The sequence below is a fragment of the Emydura macquarii genome, unplaced genomic scaffold (genome assembly GCF_026122565.2).
Source record: "Emydura macquarii macquarii isolate MOO-44397 ecotype Brisbane River unplaced genomic scaffold, CSIRO-AGI_Emac_v2 contig_1253, whole genome shotgun sequence".
Lineage (NCBI taxonomy): Eukaryota > Metazoa > Chordata > Testudines > Chelidae > Emydura > Emydura macquarii.
Window position 1 is genome coordinate 76,857,165 of NW_027131390.1, and position 24,311 is coordinate 76,881,475.

General features: G+C 40.1%; 1 protein-coding gene across 2 annotated transcripts in view; it reads right to left on the reverse strand.

The window, feature by feature from the left end:
• The window catches only part of G6PC2 (glucose-6-phosphatase catalytic subunit 2), a 24,557-nt gene continuing 246 nt past the window's right edge, over positions 1–24,311 (reverse strand). The window contains exons 1-5 of one of the 2 annotated variants that reach the window (XM_067549295.1): positions 7,750–7,967; positions 7,295–7,404; positions 3,319–3,430; positions 2,356–2,471; positions 1–1,283 (exon numbers count right to left, since the gene is read on the reverse strand). In XM_067549295.1, coding sequence (XP_067405396.1) covers positions 772–1,283; positions 2,356–2,471; positions 3,319–3,430; positions 7,295–7,404; positions 7,750–7,967 — 1,068 coding nt within the window. In that variant the 3' untranslated portion in view covers positions 1–771. Of the gene's footprint in view, positions 1,284–2,355; positions 2,472–3,318; positions 3,431–7,294; positions 7,405–7,749; positions 7,968–24,311 lie in introns of those variants that run through there. The other variant, XM_067549296.1, reaches the window with a different exon arrangement.

Below are 24,311 nucleotides of genomic sequence, written 5' to 3' on the forward strand. Positions count from 1 at the left end.
TAGTATTTTTAGTAAATAGAATTTATTGCCCTTTTATTTCAAGTTTTTGCATTTAGCTATTTTTTTTTTTTTAAAGAAAAATACAAAAAGCAACATATCAATACAAAGTTATCTGCTTTGTAGATAACCCTAGAAATAGAATCAAGTGGACTGAAATTACATTGTTTCAGACTAGTCTTTTTAAAAATAATTTCTTCTTCTTTCCTGACTCAGTCAGAAGATGCTTCACTCAGAAAACACTCTAAGTTAAATCTAAAGTTTGGCAAACTATGCAGAGCTTCACCACAGTACATGGCTGTATCCAGGTAGTTAAGAATTAGTGTGATTTTTATCACACTTAATTTTCCAGCAGATTAACATGCAGCATTTATATATATAAAATGGAAAGAGAACGACGATATGGAAGATGAAGCACCATCTAGTTGAAAGTTTAAAAGAACTAGAAAACCTACAAACTGTGGCTAATCCCAACAAGCATCAAAACACCTGCATAGCTGCAGTGGTGTTAGGCAGCCATGATGCAATGTCAAGCCTAGCAGTACTTCTGGGAATGAAGTCAAAGTGCAAGCCAATCAGTGCTTCTGACATGACAGTGTCATTCCTGGATGTACTGCCTTTGGGCGTGGTACTTACAGGGAGTATATCAAACCCATAGGGACACCCACCACTGTTCAGAATGGAGTACCAAAATAATTACCTTTGCAGCGAGACACAGAATACTGCTTGTACCCAGAGGCACCCACGTTTTTTCAGACCACTTTGAAAGTTCATCTAATTAAACTTCTTTTCAGTTGGCCTCATTAAAATGTGTATGCAGTACGGAACCAAGGCAACTACAGTCAGAGGTATGGCTGCACTTTTACAAAATGAAAGAACGTAAAACAAATACTCGGTATGTGTGGGTAGCTTGATAAAATCGTACAGCTGCAATGTAGCTAGTGAGGCAGCTATACACAAGAGCCTGAAACTCATCTTATATCCATTTGTACCTTTACAGCTCATGATGAACATTTCGGAATTAATGCCAAGACCTAACCCAAAGAGTGCACCTAAATTTCTCACCAGTCCAGCAAACGGAGTTGTGTCAATGTTTATCCAATCTGGATTGGCACACCATTTCTTCGCCTTTGGAACAGACCATAGAAGATCAACATCAATAAGTTTGAGAACCAGGTAAAAGCCAAGAGCGAAGATGAACAGAAACAGATTTGTCTTGATATACGTTCTCAAACTTGCTGTCTGAATAGCAGGCGTATGCTCCAATGCTTCAGCAACAAGCATTCCTGTGAATTAGAAACGCAATATTAGGATATGCATTGTGCTCTTGGATATTGAAAAGGAATCATTTTCTAGGGCCTAGCTTTAAAAAACAGAATTAAACCTCTTAAAGAAGAAGAATACATCTGGTTTTTCCACTTTTACAGTACACTGAAAAACCTCATTCATCTCCGAAATTGCCAAGTCAAAATCATTACTTTAAATGCCATGGGGCACATTATCAGAAGAGACTTGTAGTTTTTCACTAATAAACCCTGCATTAGCACACCTAAACAGGCCAGTCTCTCTTGCTGTCCTTTTTCACACCCTTCAGATACTACCCCATGAATAGAGAGGGATGCAGATTGCAATCACCTACTCTCACAGGGCTGAATCAAAGCCTATCTATGCTCTTGGTCCTTCCCTCTTTCTGAGTGCTGGAGAGGGGAGATGTTTTTCATTTCTCTCTCCTTTCTCATTCAGCCCCTTCCTGGCTATGAAGAGGAACAGAGAGGGAGCCTTGTAACTTCAAACGACTGGCTCAGTGCTAACCATGCTGATTTGCACATGTAAAGTAGCATAGGGAGTACCCCTGGGATTAATGCTCCAATCATTCTGAGATCAGAAGGGAAGCATTTTCAAAAGTGCCTAAGTCCTATTTTTAAAACTGACTTGGCACTTAGCAGCCTAGACGTCATAGAAAATCAATGGGATTTAGGCTTTTAAGTGCCTGTTATTTTTTTAAAATGGAACTAGACTCCTAAAACACTTATGTGCTTTTGAAAATGTTACCCTAAGGCTGTATTATACTTAGACAATAGGCTCCTTGCTGCAGCAACCATCTTTTTGTTTTGTGTTTGTACAGCACCTAGCACAATGGGTTCCTTGTCCATGACTAGGGCTCCTACATGCTACACTAATACAAATAATTAATAATAATAGTAATATATTCAAACTCTTAGTCTCCCCAGAAACCACATGCAGCTCTAGAGACACAGGATAAAAATCCCTTTAAATGCCTATGACTTTTTTTAAAACTTAAAACAAATTTTCAGATTATGTGTTTATGTTGCAAAGAAAAAGAATAAGCAATATTACCACCAATTACTCCAAGAATAACTTGATGAGGGAAATGCGTTGCTATGAATACCCTAGAGACACACACACTGATCTGAATAATCCAAAACACACTCCAAAGGAATGACCAGGTAAGTCTATGAGAGAAAAAGAAATAGTATGAATGACATTTAAAAAATCCAAAATCAAAAATATTATATTTCATTGTGTGTCATTCAGCTGGGTCCCCTTACTTTAGCAGGCAGAGATTCAAATTCAACAGTGTAGAGACAGATGATCAAAACCTGGAGCCAGGTTTTAATACTGAAATAATACTGGCAGTATAAGGGTATTACCTTGCAATTCCATTTACTTTAATAGGAATTTTGCCTGCTTAAAGACTGCAGGATCAAACGCTAATACTTTAGGATCTATGATCAGTTGCTTTGTTTTTGCTGTAAGGCATCAATGGAAAGGTAAAGTGGCAGATGTATTTTTCCATGTGTTTTTCATCATGAAGGCATAATTAAACTCATGATCCTCACAGTCAAATAACAATCCTTCCAACTTTGGTAAAAAGTTCAATTAGTCATAAGCTATTTTGTGCATTTTCTTTACAATAAAATATGAATATGAATGACCACCCCCAAAGCAGTAAATGTAATGCACTAGTCAGTAGATCAGACAAAGAGAGGCATTGAATATAAATTCGAATTGCCAGCGCTATTGACCTGCTCCCACTCCCACAGCCTTTAAAGGAGGCAGGCTCAGATCTGTGTTAATGCAATGGCAGAGAGTTAATTAGATGTCACTCTAAAGAAAAATATACATTTCCTCTATATTCTGCTTCTTTAGCCAAAACCGATAAGCATGAAGACATGTTAACAATTTAAAACTCAATTGGGCCAAAGATGAATTAGAAATATTTGCTATAATAATGTCTATCAAAAATAAATATATAAATTCAACAAAATAAAGGTCTCAGAATATTAGACGCAGACTGACCTGTGCAATGTAACTGCAGATTCACCTTTCCACCTCCCTGTGTAACTAAGTGTTGCAGTTACCATTACATACCAGACACAAGAAGATCCCATGGCGTGGCCAGATGGACTTCCTGTTTAAAAAACAAAAGAGCATTTTAGCTTAAAAATCATTAACACAAGTTTGGAATATAGAAAATTAATTGTTGTCAATTATTCAAACAATTAATGTAAAAATAAAAAACCTATAGGAACTTTAATGGCTTTTCAAAAGCTAGGTCAGGTTGTCTTGTCTACATGAAATCCTCAGAAAAATTATCCACTGATTCTCCAGAATCTTTATCAGAAGCACAGCAGCAGATGACATATAGACCTTAAGTTAACATGATGCTGAGAGGAAAATATGCTAAATAGATAGGTTAATTAATCTGATTTTTGCTAAAAACAAAGGTGCAACAAGGGTTGAACTTATCTGCTGCATATGCTCCTGATTATGGCACATAATTCTCTATAGCCATAGCTATACATACATCTGGAGCAACTACAAGCTTAATGTACTAAGCAATGGTACTAAAGGGCGGGCTGACACTTCTTAAACTTGCAGTTGTTTTATCAATACTAGAACCCCAGTTATGGTGGATTGCGGCATGTCAGGCACAATTCACAGGCAATGATTAGATATGGACATTGGGAAGGCTCCCTATCCTTACAAAACCTAAGGGAAGTAATTTTATGAACAGAGCCACAAAGTATATGGAATATAGCTACAATGCAAGATAGGGATGTATTGAAATATTGAAATTGAAGTGAAGATTTTCTGATTTTCTATCAATCAGTAAATTTTAAAATACACTAGAGCAATTTCAGATTTTAGATAGCCCTTCCAAATTGTCATTTTGTCCATTTCCTCAATTCAGAAGCCATATTTTCTATAGCTCCTCAAAAAGGAGGACAAAAATATTTTCAAATATGTTGGAAGAAAGGGGCTTATTTATGTTCAGTTTGACGCAATACCTAAAGTGTTGAAAATTGAATGTATACAAAATGGAATGGGAAAAGATTTCAATAGATCTCTTCCCATGAAATAATGTTATACTATTTTGAATTCATTAACAATACTCTATAGTAGAGCAACATATGGGGGCCTCATTTTAAACAGACTTCTGCGTATTGAGTGCTTTATTATATGCGAAGTCATTTACCCAAATTTAATAGAAGCAGTTTCAAAGCATACTGAAGGCAGGATGGAGATGCAGAAGATTTCACCCACCTCTGGTGGAGCTGATCAAAAATCAGACCATAGTGGAATGCTGCTAGTGAAGTAATTCATAAGATTACTATGGCAGTTCTCCCTGCACATACCAGGGGTCAGATTCTCTGCTTCATCAGATTTACAGTTATCAAATTTGATAGAGGGAGGTTATGGTTCTTCAGTTCTTACTAGTCCTCAGCTCTGGCACAGGCTTGAGTAGTACAGAGGCTAGAAGCTACCCCTAAAGGCCTCTCTAGCATGTGTCAACTCAGAATGGTCCTCAAAAAACCATCCACCAGTCGGGTATAGTTGGAGTGCAAAGCGCTCCAGCCTCTCCTGATCCTCACTACATTACCTCTGACACACCCTTCCCCAGCCACAACATGCCCACTGGGCTGGAGGCTGCAGCAAGAATGGCTTAGAGCTGGGGATTCCATCATGCCACAGGGAAACCCAGATAGCAGAGATGCAGCCAAGGCAGAGAATCTGACTCTGTAGGTGGTAGATTGGTGCATCTTGGCTTCTTGAACAGTTAAAAGGGTGGAAAAGTATACAGGGCTTATTTTGCAGGCCGTGGAAATCATTTTTTCACTAGAGAAAATGTTGTGGCCAATCCCTACAGAAGTAATACACAAAGGTACGGCACATTTTAGTAAGGTAGAAAATTGCATCTAAGAAGGAATATTACATTGATTTCTATTCCATCTACACACTTTTTCTGGATTTTTCTAGGAGATTCTTAATCATGATGGCAATCCTTCATTCCTTATCTCTTTCAAAAGATACTTGCATGGCACTTTCCATATATTATATTTCATTTCATTGGTTAAACCAACCTATGATCTTATATTTCAGTGTTTGAAAACACCTTTGCTTGCTGTTATCAGTCTTTCATATGAAAGTATTTATCATACCCATATGCAATGTGTTTACTAGAGATGGGCCTAAAGTCCAAAATTTATATCCACATTTTGAAATTCCACCAATATTTGTGAGAGGGCTGGATCTGGGGTTTTGGTTCAGCCCATTGAAGCCAGCTGGAAAATTCAGATCTAGATCCAAATTGCAAAACCCCTACCTCAAAGCTTGAGGCTCTCCAGATGCAGATTTTTAGCTCAAGCTATCTGCAATCCTTACGTTGTTCATTGTTTTATATACTTTGCTCATGTAAATATTCTTGTTAGTGTACAACGTCTGCTGCTCTAGTCTTTTTATTTAAACTACGTATTTAAAAAATTGTAAATAACAAATTTGAAAAAATAAAACGAGAAATGGTTCCTTTTTAAACAGAAAGAAACAGGCCTACTGTTCCAATGAATCACATGGAAACACACTAATTGGTATCTAACCAAGGCCTCTGTATTGCAAAGGGATGAGTGCCCTCAGTTCTGACGTCACTTGAAAGGAGCTGAGGGAGCTCAGCACCTTGGGTAGGGCCCCAAGTATTTCATGAGCAAGTGAGATAAAGAGCAACCCTAATAGATGATAGCAGGTCCTCACATAAAGTAGTAAACAAACTGTCAAACACAAGGGCTCAAGCCTCTTATTCAAAATTAGAGTAAATTATGATGCAGCATCTTGCTAACAGAGAGAAAAAATGCCATGTGAAAGCCTGTGGAATCATAAAGCATATTAATTACCGTTACTGCACATTTCTCATACACTGGAAAAAATCCATTTTGCAGGAGTCATAATTAAAGCTGTGTGTAAACATAAAATCCAGAGTAGGAATGTCTAAGCTTAATTTGCCTAATTTCAAACTTCATGGATTCAAAAATTCATTTGAGACTTGAGCAATACTGAATTTATGTTCCACTTAGGAAAGAATGTACAGGATGAAGCAAAGGGTGCAGAACGAAAAACAATCCAATGAAAAGATATATCACGTATATAGTGTATTCTCTTGTGCCAGCCCATAGCTTTGGAGGGAGTGAGGTGTTCCGTCCTGAATAGATAACTCAGGCTTCCCTTTAGTTAGAACAGAGGTGGCTGTTGAATTTATTTGAAAATAAATAACTTTGGGGTGGAGGAGAATTCAGGGATTAGAGATTTAAATATGGGGGGGGGGGGGGGGGGAAACATAAATCTGTATTACTTTTGTGTCCCTACAAATTGCTGCAGTAAATCAGAAAACCTCAAACTCCATAAGAGTCACCTGTTCTAATCTGGAGTGTTCTTGGGCAACATTTACTTGCATATGTACTACATAAAGATGCTTGGATATCAAAATATTTCACCTGCCCACTGTATGTGCTGAGGAGGAGACATCTCAGGTGTCTACTTACCTTCAATAAACCTCTGTGGACCTCTTCTCTGCAAGTTGGTGTCACTTGAGGTAGAACTACCTCTAAGAATGACTTCACAGCAAAGGTGAATCAGCATTTCTGGAGCTGTAAAGTAATTACTGGAAGGACAGTCCTCCAGCATTGATACTTGTAATAACTATAATTTTTAAAGTGATGCCTTTCATAGGTTAAAGATTTTGAAACAAAAGTTCTTGATAATACTCAGACCAGTTAGTCTGAGCTCTTCATAGAAGCACCTATCATACATCTAATGTTTAGTTTCTCTGTTACTTTTCTACTGATGTATTTTGATGCTCCTTCAAAACTGAGTTCATGTGCCTGCGTACTGTACTTGATTTTTTCAGCAGGTATATCAATTTACAGTATAATCACCATCACTGACTGCTACTTGTTGAAGTAATATTTGCAATATTATCACTGAAGCTGCAAGCATTTCTTACCTGGCCCAGTTTCACATGTTATAGGAAATTGTTCAAGACATGGGCTCGATTGATTGGAATAGATCATTGTTTCTTGGATCCACCAATATGGACGATGGCCAAATAAAATCCTAACAGAAAAGAGAATAGTACATACTATATAAATGCAATAAAAAGATCTCTGAGTAGAAAAGCCCAAACAAAGCATAAAATTCACCTTATGCTATTTGCAAATATTAGTATTGTTGGAATAATCATATTAATGTTCTTTTGGGTTCTTCTTGGCTTATCAAAATGTCACTGTAAAAACATCCTCATTTTGTTAAACCTGAATTTTAAAACACTTTCTATTTTATATTTAAAAGGCAAAACTACATAGGTAAATCTATAGGCTACAGGAAGTATTGTAATCTTGAGGCAGCTAAAAACCTGCACCACAAAAAATACAAAGTTTTAAAAGAAACAAAACTTCTTACCATTTAAATATGAGGTTGAACCAATCCCCAATGACTGCCACCCATATCATTTTAGTACCAACCGGTTGGTTAAGATGGAACCAAAGAGGAAAATAAATTAAAAATATATTCCGGGGATCTCCTACTTGTGACATGAAATTTAGAAAGTCCTGGTAAGACCTGTAATCTTTCTGTAAATGCTGAATTATAAGCACACCATTACTATGAAGGAGATCCATCTTTACGGATTAAAGTATACTAAAAGGAAAGTTCCTGTAAACTTTAGTTCCTAATGGCAAAATTAGAACCATGAAAGGAGAGCTATTAAAAATGAGAGACAATGATTGACATTGCCTTTATATTGTACCAGAGTGGTGTGTCTGGCTTCCTGAAACATGTGACTCTCCACATCTATGAGGAGACACGTGGGTCTGTTACTGCTGGAAAGCTTCTCTGTTTGCAATTTTTAATTGGAGGAAAAAAGGTGAAGTACATACTGATTAGCAGCAAATCGTGGGGAACGTTTTTGGAAACACAATGAATGTCTTATGCAACCTTTTGTATGAACAGTTGGAAAATATTTGCTTGAATTTTAACACAGTTCATTTCTCTGAAGGATGGACACTAGTAATTTGTATGCTTGGCTAAGTGTTGCCTTTATAAAGACTAGAAAGAATACATGACTAATTGGTCTAAGCAGAAGAGTCATTAAATTTGTGCATTTTAATTTGAAATAGAATGTGGCTATAGTGCTGTATTTATTACTTAGCACAGCTCAGTTGTGATTAAAGCCAAACAGAATATATAAATAAAAAAACACATTTAAATGACAGGTTGTTTTCTAAAATGATAGTTTTCTCAAAGAGTTGAAAAATAATCCTTTATTTCCTTTACACAAGATACAATGTTAACTGAGGACACACTGAGGATGGATTTTTAGTATAAATGAATGTGGAAGAATGATAGTATTGACTGGAGTGAGTCAGAGAATAAAGGAGGTGCTATGCAGTCTACTCTGCCAAAGCAGCTCAGGCATAACCTTCTGCATCCTTGAATTCTTTTGCATAGTCTAACATGAAGGGATAACATGAAGCTATAAAGGGATAGTAGATCTTAAACAAGTAATATTTTGCAGAAGTTGACTTTTAAAGTTTAAATAATATATGCCATCTCTGAGGGGGAAAAAAAGTGGACCTGAACCAAAACTCTAGATCTGACCTATGTAACTAATGAACAGGCAGAACTAAAGGCCAAATCCAATGTCCACTGAAATCATCAATAGAAAGACTCATTCATTTCAATGAGCATTGTTTTCTATTCTAAGAGTATGTCTACACAGCAATAAAAGACCTACAGCTCAGCTGTGACTGGCAGAGGTCAAAGGACTTGGGCTCGGGGGGCTCAGGCTGTGGGGCTATTAAATTGCAGTGTAGACATTTGGGCTTGGGCTGGAGTCTGGGCTCTGAGACTCAATGCCCTGAGTTTTTTATCCCAGTGTAGACATATCCTAAAACTCCAGATTCCAATATTCCCAAACCTGGGGAATGTGGTGGGGTTGAAATCTGGGTCTAAATCATAGTTCAAGGAGCGTGGGTTCAGAACTTTCTAGAAGTTCAAGCTGTGAATTCAAATCCAAGTCAAAGGTTTGGATATAGGACTTTGGTTCAGTCCCTAATCTCTAGTTTTAAAAAATGAATTTAATATTTCTCTTCACCAGAGGACACATTTGTTGGGCCGGGATCGATTCACGTACCCACAGCTGGGGACCCAATAACCATACCAGTGAAGACTAGGATTCAATCTGTTCAATGCAAAGTTATTTATTGGAAAGCAGTTACCACAGACAAACAGAAAAAGCTATACAATGCCTCTCCTTCATAAGCCTCAATTCCCCAAGCATAAACCCTCAGTAATTATGCTGGCCCCACATAGTATCCTGATTAGCAAACAAATCAGGTACAGATACCAATTGTAGATGGAGACTGTTTCCTTCTTTCTTTTGGTTCCTTTAGGTACTTGGTCTGTTTTCTGAGCCCCCGTAGCAGGGTCTTGGCTACCCTGACTTTCTGGTCCTTCTTCTTGAGTGTCTGATCAATTTAATGGTCTCTTGTGGTAGGGTGTTGGCTACCCTGACTTTGGTTCTAAAGTCCTTCTTCAGATGCTAATTGGGATGTCTCTCTATATGGCATGTGATATTCTCCAGTACTTATACCCTTTTCCCAAAGGAGTCACATGTCCCCAAAATATGCTCTGCTAGCACTTATTTAGCATATCATGATTATAACTTATTTTTCTAATTAATTTTGGGAGGGACAAGAGGGATCAGCTGACATGTACATATTGTCAAATATTCACCCGGGTGCCTGATGTCATGCTGTTCTAAAGGGTCAGTTGACCCAGGTCAGTTAGTCCCCGATTCATCATTATACACACCCACGAGTATACACGAGGCAAAGTGGCCATTGGCTGACCATGACCATTGGTCTGTCACACATCAGCACAGCTACACACACAGGGCCTGGATAACATTCATGGCTTACGTCAGTGCCAAGTGCAAGTTCTGTATACTTAGTGATTTGCCATACAATCTGTCTAGTGCTAAGAGGCCTTGCTCCCAGAATCCTTTAGCACTCAGACTTACCAAGCTTTACCAGACTTGTGTCAACCACCGTGATTTATAGCAATTTAGTACTATCCCAACATTTATGGTACATAAGACATTTAAAAAAAAAAATCCTAAACTGATTACTAGCTCTTTAGGGTTTTGGGTTATTTTTCAAGTGAATTAGTGTTGTTGAAATTAACATCACTAAAGAAAGGTACAGTATGGGCACAATAGAACAGCCTTTACCACATTGCCCTGCCATTGTGCCTCAGCCATGATCTAGAGAGACCCCTTCTACAATGAGAGGGCACTTCACATTTCATAGTCACTGAATTCTTGGTCTTTCTATGTAGATTGCTCGCAAGTGCCAATTAATGCCAACCAAGGTGACTAAGGAAGAGTTTTTTGTGATCTGGTCTCCTATCCACTAGACACTACACAGAAACCTCCAACGCATTTACTTTCAGTCACTTATCAATCCTGGTTGGATTCTCCCCTGATCAGCTCTTTCTATGTGCTACCAGTCCCACCTATTATTAAGGTTGCCCAGCACTTCCCATTATAAAGACCCTATTTTCAATTGCTTATAACGTTGTTAAACCTGAAATTGTCCATGCTGAGTGTCTGCCTTGCGCTGAATTTCTTTTTTGGAAAATTTCAGATGAAATGGTTCCGACGTTTCTGAGAACAAGGCTAAGGGAAAACACACCATTTTGCCATGTTAAAAAATTGTGGTGACTTTCTGTTTGAGATGCTCTAGCTCACCCCATGCTTTGAAACAGGGACTTGAAATTCAGCAGGAGGTGGCCTTGGTGTCAAGGATGTTTCTATGGCCATCTCTGTGAAAATTCAACCAAATTTGGCCAAGTTAAAAGGCTTTTGAAAAATTGTATGTCACATATGCTCAGTGGAGATGTCTTAGACTTTAAGATTAAATTCCCCAAAGATTCTATGTGCATTGAGTATGCTACAGCCCAGTGTGGAGTAAGTCTTTCCCTGGAATTGCAACTGTGGGCTGCTGCAGGCTATGCCAGGTCTGGACACTACAACAGAGAACAGGGGGCCTGTGTCTCTCCTACCCTTTTCTACTATACTCTCAATGATCCCCCTGCTTGGTTCAAGCCACAACAGAGGAGGAAGCTTCTGGATTCGAATGCAGAAGAAGAACCAAAGCTCCAGGGGAAGTGGGGGAAGTAGATTGGGACAAGGAGGTTGGGGTCAGAAGGTGGGCAGGAAGCTAACTGGGTGGAGAGGGAAATTGGGACTGGGAGTTTGGGTGGTCGGGGGACTGGCTGGGCAAGGAAACTGGGAAAATGAGGGGTGCACAGATTGGATGAGGAGCCCAAAAAGGGAGCCTCGGTCTGGGATCCAATGGGAACAAAAAATGTGGGACAGGAGGGCATGGATGTGGGAGAGAACACATCAGAGGAGGCACCAGGAGGGGAGAACTGGGAATGGCTGGGCTAGGAAACAGGTACTGAGATGGGGAGTCTGAAGGGGACTAGGACTTCCTTAGCAAGGAGACTGTGACTGGGTATACTGTGACTGTGGCCATACAATGCCAAGGACCTTCATAAATCACATCCTATGCATCGCAAATAGGGTCCAAAAATTAATGGATACTTTTGACCTTAAATTTCTCTGTGCCTCAGTTTCCCAGCTGTAAAATGGGGATAATTATACCCAGTTGAGCTCACAGGAGTGTTGTGAAGATAAATTGTTTGTTTTTGAAGCTCTCAGCTACTATAGTGATGAGTACCATAGAAAATTAATAAATCTGTGTTCTGAACAGGGTTAGAAAACTGTGCAGTAAAAAAAAGGCATGGGGCCACACATTGAGCAATGAGGAGAAAACAAAATATTTAATAGATGCTCATTAAGCTAGCACTGTCCATCCTATGTACTGTATCAGGCAGGCACCCTTTGGAAACAATAGTATGTGATCATGTAATTAAAGACTGCATCATAATGAATAAGCACAAAGAGGCTGAATTAAGGTTGCACAAGCAATCTTAATTCTGGCATCAGCTAACTTGTGAGCACTTGACTGTGCAATCTTAATAATGTCATTTTAACAAAGCTTTTTTGTGTGTAATATTTACATATATTTGCAGAGAGAATATTTTACATGACTTTAGGAAAGTTTAGTGACTATAAAAATAGGAGAGACGCACAACCGGGACTTAGCAAGCTTTCTCCATGAAGTTCTGCCAATGCACCTCAAACACCAGTGTTATAGCTGCGATAAGATTTCATCCAGGAAAGATATTATTATGCCAACTTCTGCTGTGACTTTGTAATCAGAACTAATATTCTCTCTCAAGTTGTTAATGGAGACCATAACTCTTTACACTTGTGAATTAAAATCTGATCACGTCAACAGATGGTAACTTTATCACCACAATACAGTACAGACTCAATTATTAGAAACTCCCTATTATTTGAAACAGGGTTTTGCTCTCTGACATCTATGAATCCCATTGAAAAATCTCTAAATTGCTTGAAATCCCTATTACATAACTATATTCAGTGTCTCCCCATGATAATCAGATCAGTGTTGCAGAAACATAATTAAACTCTTGAAACAAAAGCAGCTGCATGCAGGACACTGTACCTTTCCCTAATGGTGTCCTACAACACTGGACTTTTCAAGTCAAGCTGGAAAAAGTAGTGGAGGCTTTGGTCAAACCTACTTAACTCCGAGTTTTTGCTGAAGACAGCTTTAATGGTCAAACATTTTTTTATGATGTGCATTCAACAAAATCACATGAAAAATAATAAGTAGATCTAACAAATAAGAAGGTATGGTTTAAATGGACATAAAGGACCTCTTTTACCGACTGCCATCTCTCATTTACTTTAGCTATTAAGAGTATATTTTTAGAAGCTTTTTAGCAAATTCAGGTCTTAACGTGATTACTGCTGCTAGCTTCATTGAGCCATGTAGAAAGCAATAAAGTACAGAATCATGATTCTAACTTCTCTGTGCTGTTTCTGAGTAGAATTAGTGTTACATGATTTGCAATGCTCATTTGCTACTGCAATTTCTCCCCCCTATATTAGTGCTGCTGAATGATCCATTTCAATTTGTGCCACATGATGTCAAACACATTTTCTTTAACAAAATCCTCTTAAAAATGAAACTTCAGAGTAATTCAGCAATAAATATTTACCAGCTTCATGGACGCAGATGCCCTGGAAATTGCAGATTCAGTAAATTAGCTGTCCCAGAGCCACCTTTGTTATTTAGAGTTTTTTGTTTCATGCTGAGCCCAACAGCTTGTAGCTCTGAAGCAGCCTGAGAGGTCGACCGGTCATATAAATATGATACTAATCCTGATTCAAGTCCCCCATGCTGGCTGAAAATCTCTCTCTCTCAAGTAATTATATAGTGTAATTAAGAGTAATCATTATTCTGTCCCAAGACTAGAGTAACTCTCCCTCATAACGTAGACAGGATCACGAACAGTAAACTCCAATTCTCCAAAATACATTTGGGTTTGGTATGAAGAAAAATATAATAACCCATTCTCCTGTTTTTATAGGTACTGCTGGTTTAGAAATACTAGTTAGCTTTAACCTCGGTGCCAATGTCACGTGACAGTAAGTGGTGCTTTAGCAGCCATCTTGGTTCTAGTACTTAGTTAAAAAAGCTCTAATAAATTATTATTCAGTAACTGTTGCCCTATTAACAAAACTATTTTACAAGTAGGTTTACAGAACCCTGGCACCTGTCGACATACAAAATGACCTCAGAAAATATTTTCCTGCAGATACAAACAGGCAATAAATCCTGTCTTATTCCAGCCATACCTCAGTTTCTTTCTTTAACCCCACATCTGCCATTTTTGAAACTATGAGAATAATGACCTCTGCCACACAGAGCATGGTGGGACCACTTTATTAATCTTCTATATGTGTGTAGCATTCATATGGTAAAGAAGGGATCAAACCAAGCCATTCTTTTTCCCTGCCTTCTTGGAACAATGCAATTCCATTTGCCCAAATTGAGCTCCATTCTCAGATGCAACGCCTCAGGACCCTCTTTAGTACTTACAAGAGTAAGATCATAAAAAAGTGAAATTTACTTCTTGGCAGAATCCATGTGAAATGCTCTCTCCTTCTATAGGAGTTTCACAAAAGCTTCCAGGGTGGTACACTTTTGTATAAAAAAAGACAAACTCTCTTCAGGGCCTTTATGCTAACTATGACCCTTGCATATGTGAACTACTTTTGCTTAAACCAAATTAATCCCCTGGTTGCTTTCAATGAAATACTCTCTCTTCATTTGGGGTAGTTTTCCAGGACCGCTAGCATATCTTGATAACTTTGTGGAACTTAGATCTAGCGAACAGCTGAAAAGAGACTTGGAGAAGTTACGATTCCTTAATAATGTGCTTTGAAAAATTCAATGTCACTTTTTGGAGGAAATTTTCCCCGTTTGTTGCAGGAGTCCAAGACTTTTTCTCCTTTTTCTTTCTGTCTTTTGTACAACATTTTAAAAGTTTCCTAATGAGATATTTCTGGTCTTTGAAGTCATTTCATAGTATACAAAAATAAACTACAACATACTGTATAATCTTTTCAGTAAATGCAATTGATTGGGGGGGAAAAACAGTCAATAATATATTTTAAAATGTTTGAACTGTGTCTTAATTTAGTGTTCTAATTTGGGTAAAACCTTGTTATGGGTTGTGTTAAACCCCATTGAGATTGACAGGTGTGAACTCACCCTTCAATTAACATAACTGTAAGCGTAAGCCCCTAGACTAAGAGAATCCGCTTTTGATTGGGCATTGTTTTGGGAATGGATGTGTGGGGTGGGGGTGTATGTGGGGGTGGGGGAAGAGAGGATCACACAGAAACTGAGACAGACAAGAATAGAGAGAGAGGGAGAGAGAGAGAGAGAGAGGCTAAAAAGGCAAGTAGAAGCCTGTAAGCATAGCGTGATCCTCAAAAAAGTTAGAGGACAGTCTTCTGGATCTGGTGTTGGCTAAAGAGACATACGGTCTGTAAGCTAAGAAACTGCTCCTTTTGTTCTTGGTTCCTCCTATGTTCACAGACACAGGACTTTGTACGTTCCTTGTAAATAAACAAGACTGCATCACAGAAAATGCCAGACTCCATCAATTTCTACTTCCACTTGGAACATTCGAAGGGCCCTGAACTTTAGCTAGCTGCTTGAGTTGAAAAATGGCTACATTGCACTTGTGAAACCAGCATGTTTGAGTGTTGGTAAGTTAAAATTTTGGTAACGGGTTTTGTTTTGTTTTTTTAACATAATAAAATGTTTTACATATTCAGCAGAAAGTAAACCAAGTTCAAAAACTTATTTTTTTGGTTTATTGCTATTTCATTAACTGTTGATTTATAAAGACAGACAAAAATGGAGCATAACCTACGTTCTATGCATTCTTGACAATAACGTAAAAACATAATCAAGGTTGAACTGTAGCAAAAAAAATAAAATGTTCATGACTTCTTTACACCTACCTATCAAATTATTTCTTTACACCTACCTATCAAAGCAAACATTATGTAATAACTGAGCTCAATGTTGCTAAGCAGATGTTTGCAAAGAGAGAGAGAGCACTCATCAAAGCAATGATATCTGTAACACTATAACAGAAGTCTATGTACTAACTTTCTGGTACATCTTGTTTTAGTAAAAGCAGCAATAACATTAATTTTACATGTCAAAATTATCACTGGCGTTGGTCCAGCTACAAAGATTAGCTAGTTGTGACAAAATCAGATGGGACAGCTGTAAGAGTGATAAATATTAAATGTCAGAAACTCCAAAGAATGAGCTGTGCTTGAATGCAGGCATGAAAAAACAAAACAAAAAGAAAGCAAGCCCATTTCTGCTCATTTGTTGGATGATGGATTTTTCCCAAATGATGGTGCTTTGCCGTTTAGGAGCAAGATGGGATGGGGGAAAAAGGAGGGCAGTTCTGTCTTCTATTGAAGGTCAGGAAACTGTGAAAGGCAAGCAGATGTATGGATACAAGGCAGTTTGCTTGGCCGTCACACGGCGGTGCAGGTGGGAGTGCAGGGCTGGTTTAATCACAGCGTTTTACATAGCCGGCCTGCAAAATCTACCTCTTCCACTTCAAAGCATTTGTGGAAGGCAGGTATATCAGCCCTCAAATGGTAAAGGTCCTTTTCCCTATGAGCTGAAGAGGTTACCTCAGGTCAAGTAGGGACACTGAGTCCAATTAAGGATTGCCTGTGACCTCTAAAAATCCCTCTTTCGGTTGGAGAGAGGGAAGAGAGACAAGCTGCAGCAGGACTAGTGGCAGCAAAGAGTGGGTGGAAGGCCACGTGCCTCCCTGTAAGGGAAGCAGCTGAGCTAACTGCCTGTTAGGGAAGAACTGACAGCCAGGAGCAAGCATAACAAGACAACATCCCAAAGAGGAGGCAGGGAAGGGTGTGTTCCCTTTTTGTGTTATTTGTTACTTTGGCTTGGCTGAAGAGAACTGTTTGGGCCTACCCTGAGGCCCACTTTGTAAAATAGTGAATAAAACCCAAGTGAGGAATGGAAACTCTCTGAAGCAGGATTACTTTACTCCAGACCCCCACCTCCCAACTGCCAGAGAGTGAAATGCTGAGCTATTGAGGGGAAGCAAGTGCCTTGTCATGCTAGTAATTTATTAAATTTATATAGTGTTTACATAGAGCTGACAACTGCCTTCTTAGGCTGTAAATAATATCTTCTAAATGTGACAAGAGAAAAGATAATCCCCTTTTTTTGGAGGGGCGAGTCCTCCATGAAACCCTCCCTATTTTCCTCTCTTGCTTTTTTACTCTCCCAAACATGCCTTATTGGATCCACCCATCCTTCTAACTAAAGTTTTCTCTAGTGTCTATTAATATTGCTCTTGGGTTGGTCAGAGAAGGTTGAGCAACAGCAATATGAACTGGGCACAAAAAAAGGCTAACTGTATATATACATTTTTGGACATGCATATATATAGATTTTAAATATATGTGCAACTTATTTTATGAACCATAGAGACAATACACAGGGTAAGCACTTTGGCATCCTTCTGGAGGAACAGTATTATTACAGTATTCATTACTTGCACATGAGAAGCTATATCTAAAAAATCGTGATCATTCACCAGACAGTTTACTTACAGGGCAAAAGATAATATGACAAATACTACCCAGAAAGAATAGAAGGGCTCATGAACCTGAGAGACCCTGATCTTGCAAACACTTATGCAAGTGCTTAACTTTATTGCCATTGAATATATCTATTGAGAAGACAATGGAATTACTCATAGTAATAAAATAAAGCACCCACATAAGCGTTCGAAGGATGAGGGCCTAAACGGCTATATTTTTCTTTTAAAGAAAAAGAGTTTTAGCAACTGCAAATTGATAATGTAACGTATGCATTTAAAACGTGGCACATATTGGGTGTGCAAGCCTGCGTTAAAGTTTCTATAAACAATCAAAAGAGTCTTTGTCAAGAAATTGATGGATTCAGAGAATGCCTTATAGGTGCTTCTTAGGTTCACTAGCTCTTCTACGGGCTGAAGTAGCAGCTGCTGTGCCTCCCTGTATAGGGGTCTTAGGCCACTGGATCCCAGTGTCAGTCTGGTGGCCTCTCCCATGCCTGTTCCAGCATACCAATGCATTCAGTGCGAGTGTGGGGACCCCTTCCATGATGCACAGGATATATGGAGGCCCTCAATGATGTAGCTGTTTCACTAGTGCTCCACCTTCTGCAGCCCAACTACAGAGCATAAAGTGTTAGAGTATGGAGTTTATTTGTCTGGGGAGAGTGCACTCTAATCATTCAAAAGTTTAGTATTAAATGAATAATTCTTCATTTGTAATTCTTGTTACTTAAAAAATTGTTTTTTCTTACTGCCAGCACTACAAACTCAGTCTAGGTTCTGAGAGTCACTGAAGTAAAACAATAAATAAATAGTTTCTTTGCATATAGATTCCAAAGCCTGAGGTGACCATCTAGTCTGACCTGCTGTATAACACAGGCCACAGAACTTTCCCCAAAATAATTCCTAAAACATATCTTTAAAAAAAAAAAATCTAATCTGGATTTAAAAATTGCTAGCGATGGGATTGCTACAGATGGTAAATTGTTCCAGTGGTTAACTATTCTCACAGTTAAAAATTTACACCACAGATTCAGTCTGAATTTGTCTAGTTTTATCTTCCAGCTATTGCATTGTTATACCTTTCTCTGCTAGATTAAAGAACCCATGATTAAATATGTTCCCCGTGTAGGTACAGACTGTAATCTAGTCACCCCTTAACTTTCTCTTTTATAAGATAAACAGATAGACTCAAAGAGCTCAGTTGCTATAAGGTGTGGCTTCTAATCCTTTAATCATTCTCATAGCTCTTCTCTGCACCCTCTCCAATTTATCAACAGTCTTTTAAAATTGTGGACACCAAAATTGGACAGAGTATTCCAGCAGTGGTTGCACCAGTACCAAATACAGAGTTAAAATAACCTCTATGCTCTCTCAAGAGTCCCATGTTTATATTTCCCAGGATTGCATTACACACACAGCTTCACCCACACATAAACCTTAAAGCCATTTGAAAAAAAAAAAGTCAGCTTAAAGAGGAAAGTTATTTCTGGTTTTAATGTTCAAAAATAATTAGGCAGGTACTTACACACCACAGTTGTGGACACTGTATCAGAACCTATACAGCCTATAGAAAGACACCGTGTTTTTTCAGTTGACTGGCTGAGCAATTAGTTTAACCATTTAAAACAGTTATTTCAGATATAATAGCTTCTCACACATTTACAGGTCACTTTGTCAGTTCTGCCACTTTGAGTAACAGTACATGAAAAAAAATGTAGAAACGGTTGCTTAATGTAAGTACAATATCATATTTTGTAGTGTCTATCCAAAACATTTTAAAATAAAATTATTTTAAGATTTTCAAGATAGCTATGTATGAGTGATCCTCACTTAAAAAAAAAAAAAAAGCTTTAAATGCAGTCACACCACCTGTTTCACAATGAATCAGACTTGAACATTTATTCTGCTGTATTTATAGCTCTTTCCTTCTTAGGAGACATTGATTTGTTATACAGTATAGTTAATAGAAACAGGTGAATATAACACTAAATAGAGCACTTTTACTGAAAATGTGCATGAAATAGTGGATGCCTTTGCAGCAATGGGATTCCCTAATTGTGGTTGGGCAATAGATGGTAGGCATATCCCAATTTTGGCCCCGGACCATCTTTCGACAGAGTACATCAACAGAAAGGGGTACTTCTCTATGGTATTGCAGGTGCTTGTGGGTTATCATGGGAATTCCACTGACATCAATGTGGATTGGTCAGGGAAAATGCATGACGCACGCATCTTCAGGAAGATTGGCCTGTACAGAAGGCTGAAAGCAGGGATTTTCTTTGCAGACCAAAAGATGCCACTGGGGATGTTGAAATGCCCATAGTGATCCTGGAAGACCCAGCCTCTCCCTTACTGCCATGACTCATGAAGCCTTATGCAGGCAACCTGGATAGCAGCAAGGAGCACTTCAACAACAGGCTGAGCAGGTGCAGAATGACCGTTGAATGTGTGTTTGGCAGATTAGAAGCTCGCTGGCAATGCCTTTATGGCAGATTAGGCCTAAATGAGGAAAATATTGCCAGGGTTATAACCGCGTGCTATGTGCTCCAGAATATTTGTGAAGCTAAGGATGAAAAAGTTTGCCCCTGGGTGGAGCGCAGAGGTGGATCGCCTTGCAGCTGAATATGAACAACTAGATGTCAAGGCTACTAGAGGGGCACAATGGGGGTCCATTCAAATTAGGGAGGCCTTGAGGAACTATTTTGACAATAAGCACCAATAAGGTGTCTTTGTAAACAGCACTGTGCTATGCTATGACTGCTATCCAGCTTGCACTGTGTATCAATGTGAGGTGCAAGAGCCAAAGATTGCTTATTCTTCACAGAATATGCAGTGAGTGGCAGCGTGAGCTATGACAGCTGGGTGTAAGTCCATCTATCATTCTGGAAGCTGTCTGAAGGGATGAAGTGAACAGGGTACCGAGATGGTCTGAAAGTTTAGTAGGAATGTGTGGGTGGAGTTTGGAGAGGGCATGGAAAGCAGTTCTGTATTGGCTGCAAGGGGGAGCAAGCACTCATGAATTCAGTCTGCAGCATTATGAGTGACTATAACAGCTCTGTTTGCTCCTCCATGGCTTTTTATCATGCACTCATGACATGCTATCACTCCCTCCTGGTTTTCCCTCCTCTCCGGCCTATCAATTTTTTGATTTTCGGACATACTATCTCTATGCTCTTTTTTCTTTTTTTTTTCCCCCTGCCTCAGAGGACTGGAGGAATTCTTGGAACATCTCCTCTTTGTTTCTCTGTGGTCGTTTTCTTATCAGCCTCAGGTGCTCAGCAGGTGTGAGGGGTTTCCCCTCAAGGGCACATCCTTAGAAGCACAATAAACAATGAACAGAAGCATTATTGTGAATGCAACAACAGCATTGATGCATTACTGTAAAATACACCTCTTTCTCACCATCATCTGGGAAGCGCACAGCTTGATGATCAACCAGGGCACAGTGAGTGACTTGTGCCTGAGGGGGAGAGGGCACTCAATCTAGGGAAAAGGTTCTGGGTGCTTGTTTGGGATACTGATGCAGGTAGATAGGGACAAAATTTCAAATTGTGCCACCATTTTCCACAGGCAGGGGCCATAGAAGCCTATTATCTCATTCCTGAGAGTAAGCAGGGATGCTAGGGTGCATTTCCCTCCATGCAAGCAGCTTCAAACCGAGCCCCTATGTTGCTCGCATGTGTGCCACTTTGGTCCTGCACAAATTATGGCCGATTGGCACATGAAAGTCTCCTATAATGGGGGGAAAAAACAAAGCAGCTCTGCCAAGGAATCTCTGGCAGAGGATTGGAGAGTACCTCCAGGCAAGTTTCCTAGAGATCTCTCTGGAGGATTCCCGTAAAATCTCAGTATGCATTAACATTTTTTGCTGCGCTGCCTAGCTGAACAGGGGAATAGGAAGCACATGCAAACACAACTACTCTTGTGCATTTCTATCCCTTCAAACAGCTGCATAATGCAACAAAGCAAAGGACACCTGTACCTCATGTAACCAAGCAGCACCTGCTCAAAAAAATCACTTATCCGAGTTCCCCTTTCCTACAGCCTGCATGCCAGAGCTGAAGGGCTTGGACTGGCTTGAATGCTCCTGGGTTGAGAAGAAGTCCGGGCTTCCCATGTCAGCAAATGACCCGGTCCCTTGCTCCACATCATCCTCCAACTTGACCTCCTCAACTATGACTTTTTCATCAGGGTTGAGTCCAGTGTCCGCTGCCTCTGGGCCCGCGGAGGTACCCATTGGTCTCTAGGTGGTGGAGGTGGGGTCGCCACTGAAGATGGCTTCCAACCCCTTATAGAAGTGGCAGGGCTTTGACTCTGCACCAGAGTGATGGTTTGACTCCCTAGCCTTTTGGTACCTTTGCTGCTGCTCCTTGATTTTCGCATGGCACTGCAGTGTGTCCTGTTCACAGCCCTTCTCATTTATTAAATGAGAAATTTGACCGTATGCATTTAATTCCTTCAGCTGGAGTGGAGTGGAGTGGGACTGCACAGCCTCCTCTCCCCAAATGCCAAAAAGATCCAGAAGCTCCAGTGTGCTCCAAGCAGAAGAGTATTTGGTGCATGGAGCTGCCACGGTCAGCTGTGAAGTTGAGATGTGAGCACTCCACAGCAACTAAGTGGGAAGTGGAATTTCAAAAATTCCAGGGACTTTAAAGGGAGAGTTGCAGACGGCTGCAGGGCAGTGGAGTTCAAACTGACGACTAGAGCGGTCAGGATGGGCATTGTGGGATCCTTTCTGGAGGCCATTTACCACAACATAACCAAGCACGGTGAATACACTGACACTTTGTCACAAAAGGTTTGGCACAAAGAGCTCTATGCCTCTCTTACAGGTGGTTTTATTTTACCAGGGAAGTTGGGTCAGTGAGAGTGGGAGGGGTATTGCAGTGTGTTTTGGTGCAAAATGCTGACTTTGGTTGACAAAAGTCTCTAGTGTAGACCAGGCCTTAGGCTGTTGCTGTGTGCTGACACCATGGCCTATCATGCTGACAAATATAGTCTAATTGTTTCCTTGGACTCTCATCTTTCTCTATCCATCTCTTGTCTCTTGTGTTACACTTAGGGTATGTCTTCACTGACAGCGGCAAATTCTCCGCCGTCAGCTCGATTCTTCGTGTTCAATTGAGTGGAAATGAAGACGTGCTCAATCAATTTGGAAGTCAATTTAACAAATCTATCCCCAGAAAAAGAGTAACGCTGTGCCAACGGGCATACATTTCCGATTGGCACAGCAAAGTGAAGACACCACAGTAAGTAGAAGTTAGGAAGTTGATGGGAGATACGCAAGCTACTCTACATAACTTGAGTATCTCCTGTTGACTGCCGATGAATTTCCCGGTCAATGTAGACCAGGCCTAAGACTGTAAACTCTTTAGTGTAGGTACCATCTTTTGTTCTGTTTGTACAGAGCCCAGTAAAATGGGGTCCTCACCCATATCTAGGTATCCTAAGGGCTGTGATAATGCAAATAATAATAATAAGATAAGAATCAAATGTGTTAACCTCCTGGCCAAAGTACAGTACATGAATGCAGAACACAAAGCACAACAGTAGAAAGAAAGAGAATTTTCTCCATACTTGTTCCAGGACAGTAATATTAATTCTGCTGTGATGGAATAAATAAATAATAATTTGCTCTTGTCCTGTGGGACAGGTAGACTGCTTAATTAATGACTGAAAGATTCTGCTAAGTACAAGGTGAGCATCTTGTTTTAAACCTTGTTTTAAAGGAGAGATTTTTCTTTTCTGCAAATTGATCTACATTGTAGATCCAGCTCCTCCACTGGGACAATGATAGATCAGCAGAATATACATTATTGGTATGTCAACAAGTCCTTCAAGTAGCCTATTCACAGAAGAATTGGAGAAGCTATGTTGGCAACTTGCTGGACAATGCAGGGAAGAGAAACAAACAGTACAATGTGCTGTAACTAACAAATCCGAAAAATAGCAGCTAAACAACTCACCAAAGAAATATGCCATTGCAGACAACTATTTATGTAACTAATACATTTTTGTCTCTGCTTACCCTGTTGTATATAAAATGAAAAAAAAAAAAGAGGGGGCGGATGCAATTTTCTCCTAAACTGTTACATGAAAGGAAAAACATTCACTGAAGAATTATAGAGTGCTCCTTCTACCATTAAAAAGGCTACCTACTACAGAAATTTGGGGGTGCTGCATGACTGCACGAGATAGCTGCCCGGACTAGTAAATATCTTCTGCTTCATTTATTTTTTGGGACATCCACATCACCAGTCTAACCAGACAACACGGCCTGTAAAAGAGTTGCTGTGTCTGTGATCGGTACCAGTAACCCCCAAGGCAACGTCCTAACTCCCACTGCATTTGTTGATGATGAGAAGCCTAACTCAGCGACAGCTGGCCCAGTGGCCTTCGAGGGAGAGTTCGCTAGCCGAGCTGGTCTGCAGGCCCCGTCCGTATGCAAGGATGATTTCAGATCAGCTGGGCTTAATGCCACCTTAACAACGCACGAAGGGCTATTTTTGCACCTACAAAGCCGTGCACCGCCTGAGAACAGCCCCTTCCCTCGTGCTGAGCATTTCCCGGCTGGCGCACCGAAGCTGAGCAGCCAGCACTCCCCGCGCCGGGGCTGCGCGGAAACTGAGCTGCAGGGGCCCAGCTGCGCGCTAACACAGAGACGCTAGAAACCCGGCCTGCCCCAGAGACTAGACCCCGGCCCGATCCCAGCCAGCATCGCCTCTCCCGGCGCCCCGCCGCCCCCTAGCCGGTGCTGGGCCACCAGCTGCGCAGCTCTCCGCTGGCGCACGGGCCAAGGGGGAGGGGGGGGGCTGGTCCGGCCAGGGGCGGGGGCGGGGTGAGGTGGC